The sequence below is a fragment of the Petromyzon marinus genome, unplaced genomic scaffold, assembly GCF_048934315.1.
Source record: "Petromyzon marinus isolate PM22_M1 ecotype Great Lakes invasive population unplaced genomic scaffold, UKy_Petmar_22M1.pri1.0 PM_G_Scaffold_34, whole genome shotgun sequence".
Classification (NCBI taxonomy): domain Eukaryota; kingdom Metazoa; phylum Chordata; class Hyperoartia; order Petromyzontiformes; family Petromyzontidae; genus Petromyzon; species Petromyzon marinus.
In genome coordinates, this window is record NW_027422917.1 from 858987 (window position 1) to 879758 (window position 20772).

At 57.4% G+C, this 20772-nt stretch overlaps 1 protein-coding gene across 2 annotated transcripts; it reads right to left on the minus strand.

Annotated features, from left to right (window-relative positions):
• Positions 1-3363: 3363 nt before the first annotated feature.
• On the minus strand, positions 3364-20507 carry LOC116937324 (cadherin-2-like). 2 transcript variants are annotated; one of them, XM_076061413.1, is made up of 15 exons: positions 20136-20507; positions 18079-18324; positions 17298-17447; positions 16120-16264; positions 14604-14776; positions 13520-13657; positions 12852-13037; positions 11647-11754; positions 11122-11264; positions 10131-10273; positions 7850-8080; positions 6680-6913; positions 6117-6247; positions 5781-5933; positions 3364-5020 (listed from the first exon to the last, which is right to left on the minus strand). In XM_076061413.1, exons 1-15 carry the CDS (start codon positions 20223-20225, stop codon positions 4781-4783), a joined length of 2511 nt encoding a protein of 836 aa, XP_075917528.1. In that variant the 5' UTR covers positions 20226-20507; the 3' UTR covers positions 3364-4780. The 2 variants fall into 2 exon arrangements, with proteins under 2 accessions (XP_075917528.1, XP_075917527.1); XM_076061412.1 differs by having other exon boundaries at positions 5781-6012.
• Between the last annotated feature and the right edge of the window lie 265 nt (positions 20508-20772).

The following is a 20772-nucleotide window of genomic DNA, read 5'->3' on the forward strand; positions in this document are numbered from 1 at the left end:
AATAATCAGTCATCCTATTGTTAACATGACAATAATTGCATTAAGGGCCACGCATGATCAATGACCGAATGCTGTGTTGTGACAATTCAAGTAACGAAGCATTGCGGCCATCGAGTGGTGTTGATAAGGCAATTAGAAGTATTTCAGTCGAACGCTTTAAATTCATAATCGTTATGAATCAATGAACGAACATCAACGTGGTACTGTGCTGACGATTTCAAGCATAATAACTTCGCATATCAGAATGTATTAAGGATTGGATACGAATCAAAGACCAAGTGCCGTGTTGTGTAACAATTCAAGTATACGAGTTTGCGTATTATAAAGTTAAGGTTTGATAGAATAGTTCGCATGTTTTTAATCTCTCTCTCAACAACCGATCGATTGCGTTACGCATCGGGAATTAACCACAGGTGCCGCTATCGAGGTGAAACAACGCAATCGTGATGGTATCATGTTAACGCTGTGTTGAAATTCCAAAATCCCGAGATTGAGTTTTTATATTATCCAAAAATTAAAGTTAGCTAGAAATAAAATTGATTAAAGCAGAAGGTTTGTGTGTGATTCTTCCTGAAATTCTGCATAATATTGTTCTGCGTATGAGATCTGAATCCTGGGGTCCTATCATAAGCACGCTATCACCACACATAATCCATAACACACGTAATTCATAATGTTCAATCGAGAGTAATCGTATCCTTATCGATGATTCGGAATTAAAGAGCAGAGTCGAATCGACTCTCTCTCATTCACGCTCACAACGCCTGCGTCACTGCATACGATTAATTGCGTTATTCCAATTCACAACACAATCCTCGTCACCGAGGCTCGACCTGATAATCCATAACGACCTGCATTATAACCACGCCCACTCGCATAAATTAATACGATTATCTCTCGAATCAGCATAATTTATGCACATAGTTACACCGATTAACATAATTTCAGATAAATTATGCAAATCTCAAATTTCATTTAATTTTCATTATTTTCATCAATTTTCACAACACCTATATATACAACAGGAGAAACCCTTCAAGTGCAGTGTGTGTGGGAAGGCGTTTTCACGTTCATCTACTCTTGTAACACACCAGAGAACACACACAGGAGAGAAACCCTTCAAGTGCAGTGTGTGTGGGAAGGCGTTTTCACGTTCATCTACTCTTGTAACACACCAGAGAACACACACGGGAGAGAAAACCTTCAAGTGCAGTGTGTGTGGGAAGGCGTTTTCACAGTCACCAAATCTTCAAAGACACCAGAGAAGACACACGGGAGAGAAACCCTTCAAGTGCGGGGTGTGTGGGAAGGCGTTTGCACAGTCACCACTTCTTCATGTACACCAGAGAACTCACACAGGAGATAAACCCTTCAAGTGCAGTGTGTGTGGGAAGGCCTTTTCAGTTTCATCTGCTCTTGTAACACACCAGAGAACACACACGGGAGAGAAACCCTTCAAGTGCAGTGTATGTGGGAAGGCGTTTGCACATTCATCTACTCTTGTAAAACACCAGAGAACACACACGGGAGAGAAAACCTTCAAGTGCAGTGTGTGTGGGAAGGCGTTTTCACAGTCACCAAATCTTCAAAGACACCAGAGAACACACACGGGAGAAAAACCCTTCAAGTGCGGGGTGTGTGGGAAGGCATTTGCAGTCACCACATCTTCATGTACACCAGAGAACTCATACAGGAGATAAACCCTTCAAGTGCAGTGTGTGTGGGAAGGCGTTTTCAGTTTCATCTGCTCTTGTAACACACCAGAGAACACACACGGGAGAGAAACCCTTCAAGTGCAGTGTGTGTGGGAAGGTGTTTGCACATTCATCTTCTCTTGTAACACCCCAGAGAACACACACAGGAGAGAAACCGTTCAAGTGCAGTGTGTGTGGGAAGGCGTTTTCACAGTCATCAACTCTTCATGGACACCAGACAACACACAAGCATCAGAAGATCAACAAGGAGTGGAGTCTGAAATCAGCTTGTGAAAGTCAAAGTGCCGCAATGAGCCCATCCCTCATGAAACAAGAACCGGAAGAAAATCCCAGCTTGGACACTTTTAAAGATATCGAGGTGAAATATGAAGAGGTGAAGGTGAAATGTGAAGAAGTGATGGTGAAGAGTGAAGAAGTGATGGTGAACAGCAAAGAAGTGAAGGTGAAATGTGAAGTTGAAGATTCAACTCCACAATGGGACCTTCACATCGATGGAGGCTCATACCCAAACCAGTCCTGGGCCTCCACTTTCGCCAACCCATGTGCTCAAACATGCGCCCCCCCGTCTCGAGAGAAGGGGCTGGCAATTTCAAATTAACATCGTCCAGACAAATCGCAGCGGCGTACGCAGCCGCTGCAAGAAAACCTGACAGTTTTTTCAGCTCTCCTTTAACGAACACGTGGAAGTTATCGAACAGTGACATTTTATCTTTCCAAACATCGCCAGGCCCCTCGGTGGACATCGACGGCGAATCGCCCCGCCGGCCATCCCGAGTTCTCGCCGCCGTCCGTCGTCGGCCTCGGCCTGGCAGAGAATCTCGGCGCCGCGGGCGCCCTCCTCGACTCCGGCTCTCCCTGCCGCGGCACCGAGTCGCCCTCTGGCCTCCGCTCGAGCCGGCGCCCCGAGCGCGAGCCGGGGCCGCCCCTCCCAGCCGGCGCTCGCATCGGACGGCGGCGCTCGCACGCGCGAGAGATGCCCCGTTTACCGTGCGAGCGGTGAATGCGGCGCACCTAGCCTGGCGCGAGCGCCGGAGGCCACTGCGCTAGTAGTCCGGCTTCGGCCGTGCCCTCCTCGCGGTCGAGCACGCGGCCCGAGGTCCGGCCGCCGGCCTCGCGTTTCTGTTTGTCGTCGTTCAATTTCCGCCCGGCACGTGCGCCGGTCCGGTTCCCGTTCACTTTAAGATGTTTTCATGTTTTTGTTTTATGTTCATTGCGGTTGTACCCGATTAACAAAAATAAATGAAACTAAAACAAAATCAATCGTGCGCTGCACATGGCGCTGGTTAGAGCCCTGCGAGTCTCGATATGAGGGGGCGGCGGTGGTGGTGGTTCTGTAACCGCGAGCGTGGTTCGCTCACCGAGCATGGTTCCATTATGACGCGAGGGCCTTTAGCACCACGGTCCAATCGGTGTCGGCACGTGGCTCACGTCGACGTGGTGACGTCGCCACGCGCAGCTCCATCGCCGTGGTTTTACGTTGCCGCTGGTTACGTCGCACCGCCGTGGCGGCTACGTCACCGCGAGCGGTTCCGCCTGGCTCTGAGACGGCAAGCGGCTCCGTCTCCGCGGTGAGCCGGCCACGGCCGGCTCACCGCCCCACCCACCGCTCCGCCCCCACCCCCCCCCCCCGCCATGCCCCCTGGCACGGCAGCTCTGCTGAGCCGGCGCCCAGTGCTGAACCAAAATAGGCACTTAAATAAATGTTGTACTCGGCAAGTTAACAGCTACAGAGGCCAAGCTCAAATCAACATGGTTATTATTATTTTTATATATATAAAGCGTATATTTCCACAGCGCTGAAAACGGGGCAGGAGGCCTCATTGCTTGCTGCCCCAACTCCACTGCCTAAAAGTGATTAGTCGTGATTATAGTCGTGATTATAGTCGTGATTAGTCGTGATTATAGTCGTGATTAGTCGTGATTATAGTCGTGATTAGTCGTGATTAGTTGAACCATTCAAAACGCAGGCGGTGGCACACCGGAAGGTTGCACATCACCGCCTGCTGGCAACCACGTCTGTCGGTAGAGCCCCGACACTCCCTCCCCCCTCCCACCCCCCGGCTGACGTGATTGGTTGGTACAGTCCCATAAACTCATTATCCATGCGACTATACTGGCAGGGGCGGGGGTGGGGTAAGAGGAGAGACGTCATTGTCTCGGCCAACGATGGTTCATGAGGCTGGAGTTGTGGAGTACGTGGGGGGGGGGGGGCACCTGGGAACCCACGGGCAGCAGCGTCACTTGGGGGAGTCGCTCCGACGTACCGACTGGAGCGTTAGCGACGGCGCTCGCTTAAAATCGCTCGCCCGCCCCTCCCCGCTCACTCACCCCGCCCACTCGCCCCTTTTTAACCGGCGGCCGTGGTTTTTTGCGGTTCAGCTCGCGGGCGGGTGGGCGGGCCGGCCGGTTTCGTCTCAAACCAACGTTCAGCGTCGCCGATTCGTTGACGAGGAACCTCCCCTCGTCCAAGGTCGCGACGCGGACTTGAGAAAAAGCCGTCCATGAATTTCTAAACGCATCGTAAACCCGACGCGGGATCGGCTTCGTCCGTACCCGGAGATCTGGAACCGCGTCGCCGCAAGCACGCCCACTTCCTCCCGTTCCCGACGTCGTGAACCAACGCAGATTACCCCTCGCCGGGGGGGGGGGGGGGGGGGGGGGGGAGGGACCACAGCGGCGCCGCCCTGGTACCACGAAGTCGTTACAAGTACCGTCGCCTCGTCCTCCAGTCGGGTTATACCTCCACTCCCCCACCCCCCCCAAAATAAGAAAAAAAGGAGTAGCCTCCAAACTCAAAATTGCTGCTAGCGGGCAGGCGGGCAGGCGGACAGGCAGGCGGACTGGCTGGTGGATCGGCAGTCCAGCCGGTGCTATGCGGTGGGCAGCCGGTCACGGGGGTATTGTGGTGGGTGGGTGGGGGGTAGGCGAGGCTGGCAGGTGTGGGGGGGGTGAGTGGAGGTGCACGGGGGGGGGGGGGGAGGGGGAAATGACGACGAGGAGAGAGTGGGGTTGAGAGTAGTAGGTGGTGGTGGTGGGGGGCAGGGTGGTGGTGGTGGTGGGGGGTCTCAGTCGTCACAGCCGCCGCCGTACATGTCGGCGAGCTTACGGAAGCGCGGCCCCCACGAGTTGAGACGCTCGTAGTAGTCGTAGTCGTCGTGGTGGTCGTCGTCGTCGCCGCCCCCCCCCGCGCTCGAAGAGTCGAGCGAGCTGAGCGAGCCGGCCAGGGAGCCGTCCCCCTCGTGGTGGAACACGTGCAGCGAGTCGTAGGGCGGTGTTGTCGTGTCGTCGTCGGCCGTGCGCAGGCCCTGGAAGCCAGAACACCACCACCACCGCCGCCGGAGACAGACGGTGACGTTAACGACGATGACGTCATCAACGTCGACAACCGACGACAACGGTGACGTTTGTGACAGCATCAGCAACGATACAAACGTCGGCACCGACGATGACGTCATTGACATCGACAGCCGCCGCCGCCGACGACGGTGACCTGAGTAGCAACGGCAAAAGGTCGCCATGGCATCAACAACATCGGCGATTACGTCGCCAGCAATGACGTCGTCCACCATTAAGACGACATCATCATCATCTACACGCTGTGCGCTGTGTGGTGGTGTAGTGGTGTAGTGGTCAGCGCGCCGCACTACGTACGTGTCTACGTAGAACTTCCACTGCGCCGTACGTAGCCAACTGCGCCAATTGGGGGCGTTACGAAACCCGGCGGCCGGAGTCGGATTCCCGCTCACGAGCAAACACCGGGGTGACGATTATCTGACCCGGTCCTGGGCCTCCCCCCCTAGCTCGACTCCGCCTCAATCGAGTCCCTGGGCGGGGCGTGTCAACATCGCCACTGGGGGGGGAGACAAAGACGGCCAGCGGGCATGGTGCCGGCCACCCACCCTCCTCCGTGCACCGCTCCTCGCCAACGGGACCTTTGTCTCGTGCATCGTTTGACGGGGCGGTGGCGGCGATGGTTCACGTGCGCGGCGCTGGGTTCCATCCCCTACGTGCGTGCGGCGTTTGCCACCTCTCCCACCCACCCACCCACCCCCCCTTACCACCCACCTCGCTGATGAAGTCGCCGATGTCGCTGGGGTGCGGGTAGCGCGGCTCGGCCAGCGACGGCCGCTCGTCCAGGTGGCGCACGCCGGGGCCCTCGCGGCGCGGCGGCGGCAGCTCGCTCGGGAGCCGAACCAGCAGCAGCGCCGGGTCGTAGTCCTGCGGCGGCAGACCGCGCCGTCATCTCGCCGGCGCGTGGGCACGCAGGGCGCTGCCGCCACCGCGAGAGGGTCTCTCGCTGGACAGTCAAACCGCAACCACCGCCACACTGCCGTCTCTCCGCACCACCGCACCACCGCACCGCGTAAACGCACCGCGCAGATGTGCGAGCACGCCTCTCACCCGGTCCTCCTCTCCCCCGCCCTCGTCGTCGTCGTACGTGAAGACGTCGCCGCCCTCCTCCTCGTCCTCGGGGTCGCAGAGCGGTTTCTCGTCGCGGCGCCTCTTGCGAGCGACGAAGAGCGGCGCCAGGACTGCACGTGGGGGGGGGGGGGGGCGACCCGCCCCGGTCAAACCGCGGAAATCCTCCGCGAACGAACGGAGATCTCGCCGCATGAATCCCCGCGCCGCCGGGGGAGGGCCCCGCGTCCGCAGCACCGGGTCCCCCCGAACGATACCGACGGCTATTATATTATTAGCTCTTTCGGTAAAGTGACGTTGAAGGAAAACAATAAAATATATATAAAATACAAATTCTCACGACGTTTCGACCATAACACAAACGGTCGTCATCAGGTGTGTCCGTTTGTGTTATGGTCGAAACGTCGTGAGAATTTTTATTGTTTTATATATATTTTATTGTTTCCCTTCAACATGGTGACTTTACCGAAAGAGCTAAGAATATGAATCGCTGCAGTCACGAAAGCTTTAAATCAAAAAGATGCCGACGACGACGTCAAACTCACCGAGAAGCAGCAGCAGCAGCAGCAGGCAGAGGAGGGCGGCCTCGGCGCCGGCGGCGTTGAGGCCGCCGGCGGCGTCGCGGCCGACGCAGTCGCCACGCCGGTCGCAGGCGCACACCTTCACCTGGAGCTCCGACACGGCGCTCATCGCGGGGTTGCCCGAGTCCGTGACGAGCAGCGGCACCAAGTAGAGGCCCTCGGGCAGCGCCGTCTTCATGCGCAGCTGCGAGCCGCCGCCTGCGGGGCAGAAGGGGAGGGGAGCGTGGAGCGTGGAGCAGAGAGATGTCGCGCGGTGCGCCGAGGGCGGGGTGGCGGGCGCATCGTGACGCGGGGAGTCGCGCCGGCGACGAGAGTCGACGACGCGGCTCTCGGCCGCGTCCCGGGCCGCCCGCTCGTTCGGAAAGCGCCGGCGAATCCGGAGGGGGTCGGGGGCGGCGACGTTTTCCCGGCTCTCGTCCGACGGGTCGCGAGGTGCGGGTCGACGACAATGGACCGGCGCGTTCGGTTGTTTTGGAGCGGTGGCCTGGGGCGAGGACAAGATTTTGCGCGTTGCGATGCCGCACCCCGCCGCCGCCGTGTTTGATCCATCAACGTGGCGGGATTTGGCGACTCTGCCTTACGGCTCAAGCTGGGGGGGGGAGGGGGAGAGGGGGAATGGGGATCCGTCCGGATCGGAAAAACCCGGAAAATATTTTCGTACCCGGCACACCATGTCCAGTATACCACTGGCTCCTGCTCAGCTGCGTGCCACCCCCACGCTCAGTCGGTTCACGAGAAACAACGAGATACTGGGTGAGATAATTACGAAGTAATCCTTGAGTAGGGCGCTGGGTTTTGCTGCTACGCTGCCCTCTGCTGACAACACAGGCCAAGAGCAAGGTGGGGGCAGAGCGGGACAGGGTAGGGGGCAGTGCAAGCGTAGGAGTCATGGCGAGCGAGTGGGAGCAGAGTGATTGCTGAGTGATGGCAAGCGAGTGAGTGATTGTGAGCGAGTGATTGCTGAGTGATTGCTGAGTGATTGCTGAGTGATTGTGAGCGAGTGATTGCTGCGTGATTGTGAGCAAGCGAGTGAGTGCGGTTTGCTGTCCGCACAGCCGGACGTGGCAGTGTGGGTGGCGCAGTGCAAGGGCAGCGTGGGGGGGGGGGGGGGTGGTGGAGGGGCCCCCCACGCACCGTCCACCCGGTGGACGGTCCAGTTGTCGTCGGCGGCGGGGTTCCCGGGCGCCAGCCGGAAGCCGAAGGGAGCGCCGTTGAAGTCCTCGTCGGCGTCCCTGGCGGTGACGTCGACGGCGCCGCCCGGCGCGCCGCACACCGCGGCCTTGTCGGGCCGGGCGACGGGGGCGTTGTCATTGACGTCCGACAGCAGCAGCGCCAGCGTCCCCGTGCCGCTCGCCACGGGGTCGCCTGCTCCCACCGGCACGCCGAGACACGAAGAGCGAGATCCCCGCACGCCCCCACCACTCGCCGGCCTTCTACAAACCAGCGAAGGTTCGGCACGGCAGCCTTTGTCTCCCCAGTGAGGATGTTTACACACACACACACACATGACACCTCTGTCTCCCCAGTGAGGATGTTTACACACACACACACACACCTCTGTCTCCCCAGTGAGAATGTTTACAGACACACACACACACACGACACCTCTAGTCTCCCCAGTGAGGATGTTTACACACACACACACACGACACCTCTAGTCTCCCCAGTGAGGATGTTTACACACACACACACGACACCTCTGTCTCCCCAGTGAGGATGTTTACACACACACACACAGCACCTCTGTCTCGCCAGTCAGGATGTTTACACACACACAGCACCTCTGTCTCCCCAGTGAGGATGTTTACACACACACACGACACCTCTGTCTCCCCAGTGAGGATGTTTACACACACACACGACACCTCTGTCTCCCCAGTGAGGATGTTTACACACACACGACACCTCTGTCTCCCCAGTGAGGATGTTTACACACACACACACGACACCTCTGTCTCCCCAGTGAGGATGTTTACACACACACACACCTCTGTCTCCCCAGTGAGGATGTTTACACACACACACACACGACACCTCTGTCTCCCCAGTGAGGATGTTCACACACACACACACGACACCTCTGTCTCCCCAATGAGGATGTTTACCCACACACACACGGCACTGGGTACTCTTGTTTGAGGCCAAGTCAACCAAGGGGAGACCGATTCGGATAATAATCGTCATCAATGTTGGGCGTGAGCGGGAATCGAACTCGGCTTGCCGGGTTTGTAATGCAGCGCGCCGACCCTTCCACCGCCGCTCCAGACGTGGGCCGGTTACACAAACATACCACACCAGGGACGCATTGTAAGGCTGAGTCTACCTACAGACGCACCCCACTCACTCATTTTGTGAATTGCACCTTTAAGGAGAAGCCACACACGCCAATCGAAGGTGCGGGAAATGGCGAGTGAGTAAGTCAGTGATGGTGAGTGAGTGATCGTGAGTGATGGTGAGTGAGTAAGCCAGTGATGGTGAGTGATGGTGAGTGAGTAAGTCAGTGATGGTGAGTGATGGTGAGTGAGTGATGGTGAGTAAGTCAGTGATGGTGAGTGATGGTGAGTAAGTCAGTGATGGTGAGTAAGCCAGTGATGGTGAGTGAGTGATGGTGAGTAAGTCAGTGATGGTAAGTGAGTGATGGTGAGTAAGTCAGTGATGGTGAGTAAGTCAGTGATGGTGAGTAAGTCAGTGATGGTGAGTGAGTGATGGTGAGTGAGTAAGTCAGTGATGTTGAGTGAGTGATGCTGAGTGAGTGATGGCGAGTGAGCAAGTCAGTGATGGTGAGTGATGGTAAGTCAGTGATGGTGTGTGATGGCGAGTGAGTAAGTCAGTGATGGTGAGTGAGTGATGGTGAGTAAGTCAGTGATGGTGAGTAAGTCAGTGATGGTGAGTAAGTGAGTGAGTGATGGTGAGTGAGTGATGGCGAGTGTGTGATGGCGAGTGAGTAAGTCAGTGATGGTGAGTGAGTGATGGTGAGTGAGTAAGTCAGTGATGGTTGAGTGAGTGAGTGATGGTGAGTAAGCCAGTGATGGTGAGTGAGTAAGCCAGTGATAGTGAGTGAGTGATAGTGAGTGAGTGGTGAGTAAGCCAGTGATAGTGAGTGAGTGATAGTGAGTGGTGAGTAAGCCAGTGATAGTGAGTGAGTGATAGTGAGTGAGTGGTGAGTAAGCCAGTGATAGTGAGTGAGTGATAGTGAGTGAGTGGTAAGCCAGTGATGGTGAGTGAGTGATAGTGAGTAAGCCAGTGATGGTGAGTGAGTAAATCAGTGATGGTGAGTAAGCCAGTGATAGTGAGTGAGTGGTGAGTAAGCGTGGTGTGATGACGAGTGAATAAGCGAGTGAATGTGGTGTAGCTGGGGCGTGTCTGTAAACAGGGGGGGGGGGGGGGGGTGATGCATTGTGGGGGCAGCCCTCACCGTCATCCGTGGCCAGGAAGGTGGCCGTGTAGGTGTTGCCCTGCACCAGGGCCGCCTCGCGGTCCAGCACCACGGCCGTGGTCACCTTGCCACTCACGGGGTCGATGTCCAGCCAGTCGCCCGGCACCCAAAGCTTCTTGTAGCTGCGCGCGGCCCCATCACACAGACACACGTGCACACAGGTGAGTCACACACACAGGTGAGTCTCACACACAGGTGAGTCTCACACACAGGTGAGTCTCACACACAGGTGAGTCACACAGTTGAGTCTCACACACAGGTGAGTCACACAGGTGAGACTCACACACAGGTGAGTCACACAGGTGAGACTCACACACAGGTGAGTCACACACAGGTGAGTCACACACAGGTGAGTCACACACACACAGGTGAGTCACACACACAGGTGAGTCTCACACACAGGTGGGTCACACAGGTGAGTCTCACACACAGGTGAGTCTCACACAGGTGAGTCACACACACAGGTGAGTCTCACACACAGGTGAGTCTCACACACAGGTAAGTCACACACACAGGTGAGTCTCACACACAGGTGAGATCACACACAGAGGTGAGTCACACACAAAGGTGAGACTCACACAGAGGTGAGGCTCACGCAGAGATGAGTCACACACAGAGATGAGTCACACACAAAGGTGAGTCTCACACAGATGAAGAGGTGAGTCACACACAGAGGTGAGTCTCACACAGAGATGAGTCACACACAGAGGTGAGTCACACACAGAGGTGAGTCTCACACACAGGTGAGTCTCACACACAGGTGAGTCTCACACACAGAGGTGAGTCACACACACAGCTGAACAGAGTTCACACAGGCGATTCACACAGCTTAGTGTCACACAGCCGAACAGAGTGAGTCACACACAGGTGAGGCGCACACACACACGGAGGGCGGGAGGAAGGGTCGGCTGCCGGCTGTCCGGGCGGCGACGGGAGCGGCCGGGGGGAGTGTGGCTGGGGAAGGCCTCACCGCACGGCCTGCCCCTGCGCGGTGTCGGGGTCACGGGCCACCACGGTGGTCACGTGGTGGCCCACGGGGAGGCCCTCGGGGAGCTTCACCTCCCGCCGCAGCGGCTCGAACGTCGGCCCCTCGTTCTCGTCTTCCACCGTCACCTACCGGGTGGGCGGCGGGGTGGGGGGGGGGCTGTTAGCGAGCACCTGTAGAGGTGGGGGGGGGGGCACGGTGTGGGCGGTCGTGCGGGAGGCGGTGCGGCCGTCACCAGCGCTGTGCTTCACAGCGCTGGTGACGCACAGATGTCCAGGAGACACCTGTGAAAAAAAAGGTCTACTGGACTTGAAATAAGTAAACATCGGGGTGCTTAAGTCATTCGCTCTCATCGGCCGAAAAAAATTGTCGATAACAAACGTGCGCGACTGAAGTTTCGCCGTCTGAGGCGGTATCAGATCTGCCCCCGCGAGCGGCGCAGGAAGCTGTGGGGGGGCGAAACTTGTGGGGGGCCGCGGGGGGCAGCGGGGGGCCGCGGGGGGCACTCACGGTGACGGTCGCGATGCTCGCCGGTCCGAACTCGGCGCTCTCGAGCGACGCCTCGTTCTCCACGGCGACGACGAGGTTGTACTTGGACGAGCTCTCAAAGTCCAAGGGCTGCGGCGTACACACACACACACACACCAACCACACACACCACACACACACCAAACACCACACACACACCACACACACGCCAAACACCACACACACACCACACACACACACCAACCACGCACCACACACCAACCACGCACACACACCACACACACCACACACACTCACCACGCACCACACACCAACCACGCACACACACCACACACACACCAAACACCAACCACACACACATACCACGCACACACCCCACACACCACACACACACACCACACACCAACCACGCACAACGTTACCCTCCCACCAATCAAACGCTGAGTCATCACCAACACCGTCACGACCGCTGCACCACAGTCACCGCCGCCGCCATCCCCACGTCGTCACCGCCGTCGCCCACCGGCAACATCGCCACGAACTTCGCCTTGCCACCACCATCACTATCATCAGCATCATCATCGTTACGCGACCATTACCAGCATTGCCATGTCAACCTCATTTCACCATCAGCCACCGCATTCACCATCACTACCCTATCATCGCATCACCACCACCACGCCACCTCTCCCCCCATCACCACCACCCAATCAACAACATCGCGACGCCACTCCCATCACCATTATCACCACATCACCCTCCCCCGCCACCACGACCATTACCATCACCACCCCCATCATCACCACCGCTACTCCATAATCGGCACCTTCACCACAGCCCCATTATCACCACCACCACTACCCCATCACCATCACCGTCTCCTACGTTACAACATCACCACGACCATCAGCATCACCATCACCACCATCACCATCACTACCCCATCATCATCACCATCACCTACGTTACGCCATCACCACGACCATCACCACCATCACCATCACTACCCCATCATCATCACCACCACCTACGTTACGCCATCACCACGACCATCAGCATCACCATCATCACCACCACTATCACTACCCAACCACCATCACCGTCTCCGCAGCGGCAGCGCGTGACAGACCCCCCCCCCACCGCCCTCCCCCCACCACCGCCCTCCCCCCACCACCGTGCCCCCCCCCCACCCCCACCCCCCCCCCCACCACCGTGCCCCCCCCCACCTTGACGACGTAGAGCCTGCCGTCGTTGGTGCGGGGGTCGGTCTCCACGGCGAAGTTCTTGCCGGGGTCCCCGCCGCGGACGACGTAGCGAGTGCGCCACGCCGGCGTGCCGGGCTCGTCCACGTCCGTCGCCGTCAGCGTCGTCACCGTCACGTTCACCGCGTTCTCGCGCGCCGTGCCGCTGAACTGCGGCGGAGACGGTGGTGGGGGGGGGGACGTCGTCAGATTCATTGTTCCGCCAGTCTCAAAAATAAAAATATTTTACCAGGTGAGGCCCCACAGCACGGAGCTATGCAGCTCTGTTTTTAGAAGCAACCTAGCCATCAAATGGTAGCTCAGCGAAGTGGCTCATCATCACGTGGAAATGTACACAACAGCTTTGAACGCAAGACCACCACGGGGAGAACATTCAAATTACAAATATACACGCGTCAGGGTCAGGATCAAACCCACGACCTTCCGCATACCGCACAAGGAAGTGAACATCTTGCCAACCGGGAAATGTTAGTCGATCGCGAATGTTAATTTAGAGGCAATGTAAGTCTACGGGCCATTTTCGTCTAAGTGCAATGTAAATCTACATGCAATGTTAATCTACGGGCCATGTAAAGTCTAGGCGGGTGATCTGGTGGCGCGGCGTGGTTGTGTGCGGCGGCGGCGGTGCGTACAATTATGCCCGTAAACTCGGGGGCATTGTCGTTTTTGTCGGTGATGGCGACGATGGCGGTGGCCGTGTTTGCGAGGCCGATGTCCGGGTCGCCCTCCATGTCCAAGGCCTGCACCACCAGCACGTACTGCGGCGTCCTCTACACAGACGGGGCACGCAGACGCACGACTCTTACAGATGAACAACAAAACGACGAGGACAAGCATTCCTCGTGCAGCCTCGACAGACCTTTGTGCTGGGTGGCCAGCATCACGCCCGGCCGCCTTTGTCTCCCTAGTGGGGATGTTTTCACACTGCAGCAGGCTACTCATTTGAGGCCCGAGTCGACCGTCACCGGTGTTGGACCGGTCTCAGGTCCCCGGGTTCGTAGCGCGGCGCGCTAGCAGCGTCACCGTCGCTTCCGAGACACAGGGCACCACACAATACGAGGTACATGGTCAGTAGAAATACATATATTTCATTCTATCTATGCTGGTATGTGCAATCCAAAGGTTGAACACGAAATGTAACGCTCTTCTGAAATTCGTGGTCCGCCAGGAAGTGTCTAACTGTGTTGTTGGCCTGACTGGATGTGCTTCACATGTTTTTTCAGGTTTGTTGAATTCTCATCTCTCATCTCTTTGCTGCATTTACCTCCGCGATTTGTTCTTGACACCTGATGAAGATCGCTTGCGTTGTGATCGAAACGTCGCGATTGTTTTTTTGTTCTAATATAATTTTATTGTATTTCTACGCACGTGACTTTACCGAAAAAACCAATGAGTAATTTTATGCAGCCACGAAAGCTTTAATACTTTATTAGGGCACCACACAATATCAAGAAGCCACTGTAGCTGTGCACTTTTAAATCCAGACTGAAAACTCGTTTCTTTAGAGCTGCTTTTCGTGTCGAGCCTTTCGCCCTTCCCTCGCACCTCCGATCAGCGCGGTCGCCTGCGTACGGCGCGCGACTTGACGTTCAACGCAACGTGCATACACGACTGAAAACACGCGAACGTAACACCGTACACACAACCCCGGAGGTTAGCCACCATCCCCCGGACCGACGTCAGCCAATCGGCGGCGGTTGCCGCGGGACGACGCACCTCGCGGTCCAGCCCGGCGGCGATGGTGCTGATGACGCCCGTGGCGTTGTCGATGGTGAACGTGCGCTCCAAGGGCACCTTGGGGGCCTGCGACATGATCTTGTAGCGGATCATGCCGTTGGCCGTTAAGGCGTCGTCCTTGTCGCTCGCCTCGACCCTCATCACCGCCGTGCCTGCCGGGGGTGGGAGGGAGGGCAGGGCAGGGGAGGGCAGAGGGGAAAAGCAGGGAGGGAGGCGTGGACGTCGTTACTATCAAAAAACAAAACATTATATTCGTTCGCATCACAACCACCACCATTCTTGTCATTCTCAACATCATCATCGTTATCAAGAACATCCACGTCCATGTCCACGATCCAACATCCACGATCAAAGATATTATAAATAATGTCATCACAATCATAATGATTTAAACCAGCTTCACCTGTTAATCATAAACATCATTGCCATTGTTACCAACGTCACCACCATGCCTATTGCCACCTCTACCTCATTCACCACCAATATCCCCACTGCCACTACCACCACCATCACAACAACAACAACCACCATTCGCCACTAAGTGGCGGTGACATCACCACGACGCTTGTGCCAGGCTATGTACACCTTGAGGCCACGTGAAGTGTCGAACGCCCGCTGGGAGGCGGTCACAGGGCAAACCCAGGTGCCACGGGTCGACTGAGACGACTGGCTGATGCACCACCTGTGCCCCCTACTGTGCCAACTTGCTGTGTTTTAGCCACCCGGCACTCCGCTTATTGTGAGTGTCGCTCCTCCGCCCTCCGTTGTTGTTGGAGGGCGGCTGCCTCCAACTGCCCAGTAGCGTCCTTCACGAGCCTCCTCCACAGAGGCCGATCTTGACACTGGCAAGTCCGCTTAGCTCCACATCCTCCTGTACCACATCACTCCATCTCTTCTCTAGCCCGTGACGCGCCTGTTTTATCTCCCTCGATCCGGCCAAACAAAAGCAGTTTCGGCATGCGGTGGCTGGGCATGCGGGCTCCATGACACAGCTATATGCCGGAGGAGCTCACCGATGGGACTTTGTCCAGATCTTTCGAGGATACGTGAACTCCTCACACAATCCAGGCTGCCTGGTTAAACCCAGGATGAATCGTAGGCAGGCCAGCCTAAATGTTTTAAACCGGCGAAGATGTTCCATTCGGGGGGTCTACGTTTCGCAAGCGGAGAGAAGGGAGCGAATGACCGTGGCCGAGAAGACCTGAAGCTTCGTGCAGAGCAACAGACCAGGTAGCTTCCACACGGCGTTACGCAACCGATGAAAAGACATTGCCGCTCGACTGATTCAGAGTGAGACCTCTGCTGTCAAACCGGAGCTGGTCATGAGCACACTGCCCCGGTATGGGTAAACTCTCCACTCTCTCCACAACTGCCCCATCACCAATTGAGAGTTGCGGGGGTTGAGTGTCCGATGGTACAAAATACCCAGGCGGGCGCTATCACTATCACACCCCCGTCACCACCGCGCCCGTCTGTGCCCGTCCGCACGCCGCACCTGGTGGGGATCCCTCAGCCACGGAGCCCTGGAAAACGGGCGTGGCGAACTCGGGCCGGTTGTCGTTCATGTCGATGACGTTGATGACGAGCTTCACGGAGTTCTCCACCGGATGCCCCTTCATGTCCACCGCGTGGGCCTTGAGCTGCAGCGGGCACGCCACGCACACGCCACGCACACGCAACGCACACGCAACGCACACGCGCGTTACACGCAACGCACACACGCGTTACACGCAACGCACACGCGCGTTACACGCAACGCACGCAACGTGCGGCACACGCAAGAAAGCGCGTGGGGACTGGTCGTTGTTCTGCGCCCTGGTTCTCATCGCCATTGGAGCTGCCCTGAGCTGCCCCTGGGTCCCAGTCATTGGTGCCGCCCCCGATTGCCCGGCCGTGTAAACGTCGCCACTCTGGAGACAAAAGCGTGGGTGGGGTTGCTGGCCACCCACCCCGTCGTGCACAAATGTTGGCCTTTATGCGGTGCTCGCTAACAGCACTTGCCTCAACCGTCTACGACGCGCTATACAAGGGATCCTTTGTCCCTGCGTCTCATTGTTGTTGCGGTGGTGGTGGTGTGGTTGTAGTCGCCGACGTTTGGATGTTTAGAGTTGGCCAAACATCCCTCTAGAGCGGCGGTTCTCTAAGGGTAGTACCTGGACCACCGACGGTCTGGGACGGTACTCCTGGAGGTCCGCTGGGTTGCGATGCTGATTGCAGGTTGATCCGCAAATGTTTACGCCTTTTGTTTCGGACATTAATAGTTTACTCGTGATATTTAAAATTGAAAAATTAAATTAAGTAAACCACCTCGATTAAAACTACCCGAACCCTGAGATCTCAACCGTTATAGCTGCGTTAACGTTCTTTTAATGTTCCGGTAATATGAATATAATTTAGTAATATTGGTATTTAGAGAAGTGAATGGTTTGTGTCACCAGGGGCAGGAGGGGGTTGCACCACGTAAATGTTTACACTGACCGAGTGGTCCGGGGACCAGGAAATTTGAGAAAACTCCGCAATAGAGGCCTGGACCTTACTACGCGAACACAAACACACACACACGTGGGTGTGCTCGCTAACACACACACACGTGGGAGTGCTCAATAACACGCACGTGGGTGTGCTCGCTAACACACACACACACACGTGGGTGTGCTCGCGTGGGCGCCTCACCAGATACTCTGCGATTAGCTCACGGTCCAGGGTCTTGGTGACCGAGAGGCGTCCGGTCACGGAGTTTACGACGAACACCCCCGTGGGGTTCTGGTCGGCGCCGGGCCCCACGATGCTGTAGCGGATTTTCCCGCGCGTGTTCGATTTGATCTGCGGGGGCGGACGCGGACGGGGTAGGGGAGGCGGCAGGGGGCGGCGTTACGCTCTGCACGATAGCCACGCTCGTACATCGCGTGAATACGCGGGGCAAGCGCGGTTGGCGAGCGGCAGCAAATATGAAGGCTGGCGTGGCACACGAGGGGGTGCGATACGCGGTTACCAACACACCCGGCCGCCTTTATCCTCCCAGTGTGGAGACGGCTATATACACCGCACCGTGTACTTAGTTGAGACCAAGTTCAGATAACTGTCACTGGGTGTTAGCCGTAAGTGGAAATCAAACTCACGTCTCCAGGTTCAGAGCGCAGTGTGTGTTAACCAATTGGCCACCGCTCCCCCAACATATATACATGTACACACACACACAAACATCACATGCTGATACATGGCATGCTAAATACACCACGAACCCCCAAGACAAATACACCACATGCCACACACACACATTCACCCTCACTCACCAACGCGTGACATTCACACACTGCTCAACAGGGGGTTGAACGTAGGCAGCAGGGCACCCGAGTTGGGGATCGAACCCAGGCCCCCCTTTCTTGCCGGTGGGGGAGGGGTGTGGGGGTAGAGGGGGTGAGGGGGGGGGGGAAGAGGGCAGGGGGACCTTCACCTGCACCAGCCCCTTGGGGAAGGGCCCGCGGTCGTTCTCGGGGACGTTGATCGCCGGGATGAGCCAGCCGCGCTTCTGCCGGCGCCGCCTGCCGCTTCGCAGCCGGCGGAACGCGAGCACGCCGCCCTCGCCTCCGTGCGCCGCGCCCTCTTCCGCCCCCGCGGCGCCGACGCCCGCCTCCTCCTCCTGGCGCTCCTCCTCCTCCTGGCGCTCCGTCTCCCGCTTGGGCGTCCCCCCGTGCCTTCCCTGCGAGACGAAGCGGCGGCGGCGACTCAGTTGGGACGACGCTAACGGTGCCGCGATCGCCCCCCCCCTCTCTCTCTCTCACGCGCGACTTTGCGACCGCCGCTCCTCGCCGCTCGACAATCCAGCCGGGCCGCCCCCCCCCCCACCCCCCATTTCGTCACGTGGGGGGGGTGGGGGGGGGGGGGTAGCGCGGTCAACGTCACGAAGTTCACAAGCGACGTTGGTCGCGTTGGGCCACGCGTCGACGACACCGGCCGACCGTTCCCATTTGCCTCGGCCCCTGAACCTGAAGATTGCCGCGCGTGCCAAGTCGCTTACTTCACGTTTCCCCACGGTGGCGAGATGTTAACTACCTCGCCTGGTGTGCCGGAGGTCGTGGGTTCGATGCCGACGCTAACGGTGCCTGTGTATTTGGAGTTTGCGTGTTCTCCCCGTGGCCGTGTGGATTTTTCTCCGGTTCTTACAGGTTTTTACCTGCACATTTAGAGTCAACGTGCGCTTGGGAGTTGTTTGTGACGCTAAAGATGCCCACGTGATTAACCGCCTCATCGGGCTATCGTTTGTGGGCAGGACGCTTCTGAAAGCGAGCTACATAACCCAGTGGGGCTTTACCTGGTGAAATAAAAAAAAGTTTGAAATAGTTTAATTATACTCCGACCTCTAATCCGCAATTTCGAGGCGAAATTAATAACGGGCGTACCGTTAAGACGCTCATTTCACCCACGGCGATTCAATTTGCTTGGGGGTCCGATGGTGGGGGGTGTTCTTAACGACATAAATTTGGCCGGATCGTTGCGTGGCCTAAACCCGGAAAATAAACTCCGAATAGCAACGCCAGCTGCGGATAAAAAGGTACGCTTTTTCTTTGGTTCTTTCGGTAAAGTCACCACCACATAGAATGAGAATAAAATAATTAAAATTAATAAAATAACACAATAAAATTCCCACGTTTCAGCCACACTGCAAGTGGCCTTCTTCAGGTGAAAGGAACAGACCTGTCGGGACGACAGAGCTTCAAGTCGTCCCGACAGGTCTGTTCCTTCACCTGAAGGCCACTTGTGTTGTGGCCGAAACGTCGTGAGTATTTTATCGTGTCATTTTATTAATTTATTCTCATTCTACGTGGTGGTGACTTTACCGAAAGAACCAAAGAAGATGAATCCTTGCAGTCACGAAAGCTTTAAATCGAAAAATAAAAAGACACGTCAAAGTGAATGGTGAAGACGCGTCGCTCGCACCGTAACTGCGCTCACACAAGGCAGCAGTACCTCTACGTCGTCTCAACCCTACCTCAAACGCTGCGTTCAGCCACTCCGGTTATACGGTTGGGGGAGCGGGGTCAGAGGTCGTGGACTCAACGCCTGCTGCTTATTCGGCACAGCGCAAAGCTGCGTGGTGCAGGAAGTGATCCGTTAAGGCCGCGTGGAGCGGGGGGGGGCATGGGAGGGGGGGGCAACAGCTGTGGTGGTGGTGGCGGTGGTGAGGGTGGCAGACGGAGGTGAGGACACTCGGCCATTGTGCCAGCGAGGATTCCAAAGTGGCACCGTCACCCTCGCCACAGGTGCTGCTGGCAATGTTGGGGTGGGAGGCTGGTGGGGTGGGGGGGTGGGAGGTTGGTGGGGTGGGGGTGTGGTGAGGTGGGGGGGTGGTGGGGTGGGAGGTTGGTGAGGTGGGAGGTTGGTGGTGAGGTGGGTGGGGTGGGGGGAAGCAGTGTAAGTGGTAGAGGGATGTGAGGGGGGGGGGCTGACGAACGAGCTTGAAAAGGGGATGAAGGGGATGAGGACGCGTTTGGGGGTGTGAGGCCCCGTTACCTGAGACTCGCGGCTTTGCTCCTCCGCTCTCACCGCGCCCAGCAGCAGCAGGGGTAGCAGCAGCAGCACCCTGGGGTACAGCCCCCTCATTTCGGGGGTTCCGTCTTCACGGGCGGGGGGGGGGGGTCCCTGAATCCCCTCAAGTTCGCCTCAGAGAAGGGAGCTCTCTCCAGTCTCAGCAAGGGGGTAGCGAGGGTGACTGCTGCTGCTGCTGCCGTTTGCGAGGTCCCCGATTCGTGCTGTGGGCGGTGTTGGCGAGGGGGTTGTTCCCTGATCTCGGGAAGGGATCCCCGTGGCTCCGGGGGTCTGGCTGCTGTCGGGGTCCCGGGCTCGCTGGGGGCCTCTCGGCGACTACGCCCGCGGGAAAATGGCGCTGAGCGCTGGCGCATGGGTGACGGAGAGGTGGGGGCGGGGCAGCAGCTGGTGTGATGTCACTTCCCGTGTGCCGAACGGCACCGCCCATTACCTGCGGGGGAGGGGGGATAAAGGGGGGTGGTGGGGGTGGGGCAGCGCCTGGCGTGACGTCACTTCCCATGTGCCGAATGGCACCGCCCATTACCTAAGGGGGAGGGGGGGATAAAGGGCGGTGGTGGGGGCGTGTGTGTGTGTGCGTGAACGTGAGCGCGTGTGTGTGTGT

Bases quoted from the DNA above. Each gene is read 5' to 3' on its own strand.
- LOC116937324 (XM_076061412.1), bottom strand. From the start codon at position 20,225: ATGAGGGGGCTGTACCCCAGGGTGCTGCTGCTGCTACCCCTGCTGCTG. The intron at 18,325-20,135 runs GTAACGGGGCCT...TTCGTCTCGCAG, and splicing joins AGCAAAGCCGCGAGTCTCAG to GGAAGGCACGGGGGGACGCC. The intron at 11,755-12,851 runs GTGGGGGGGGGC...TGTACGCCGCAG, and splicing joins GCAGGCTCTACGTCGTCAAG to CCCTTGGACTTTGAGAGCTC.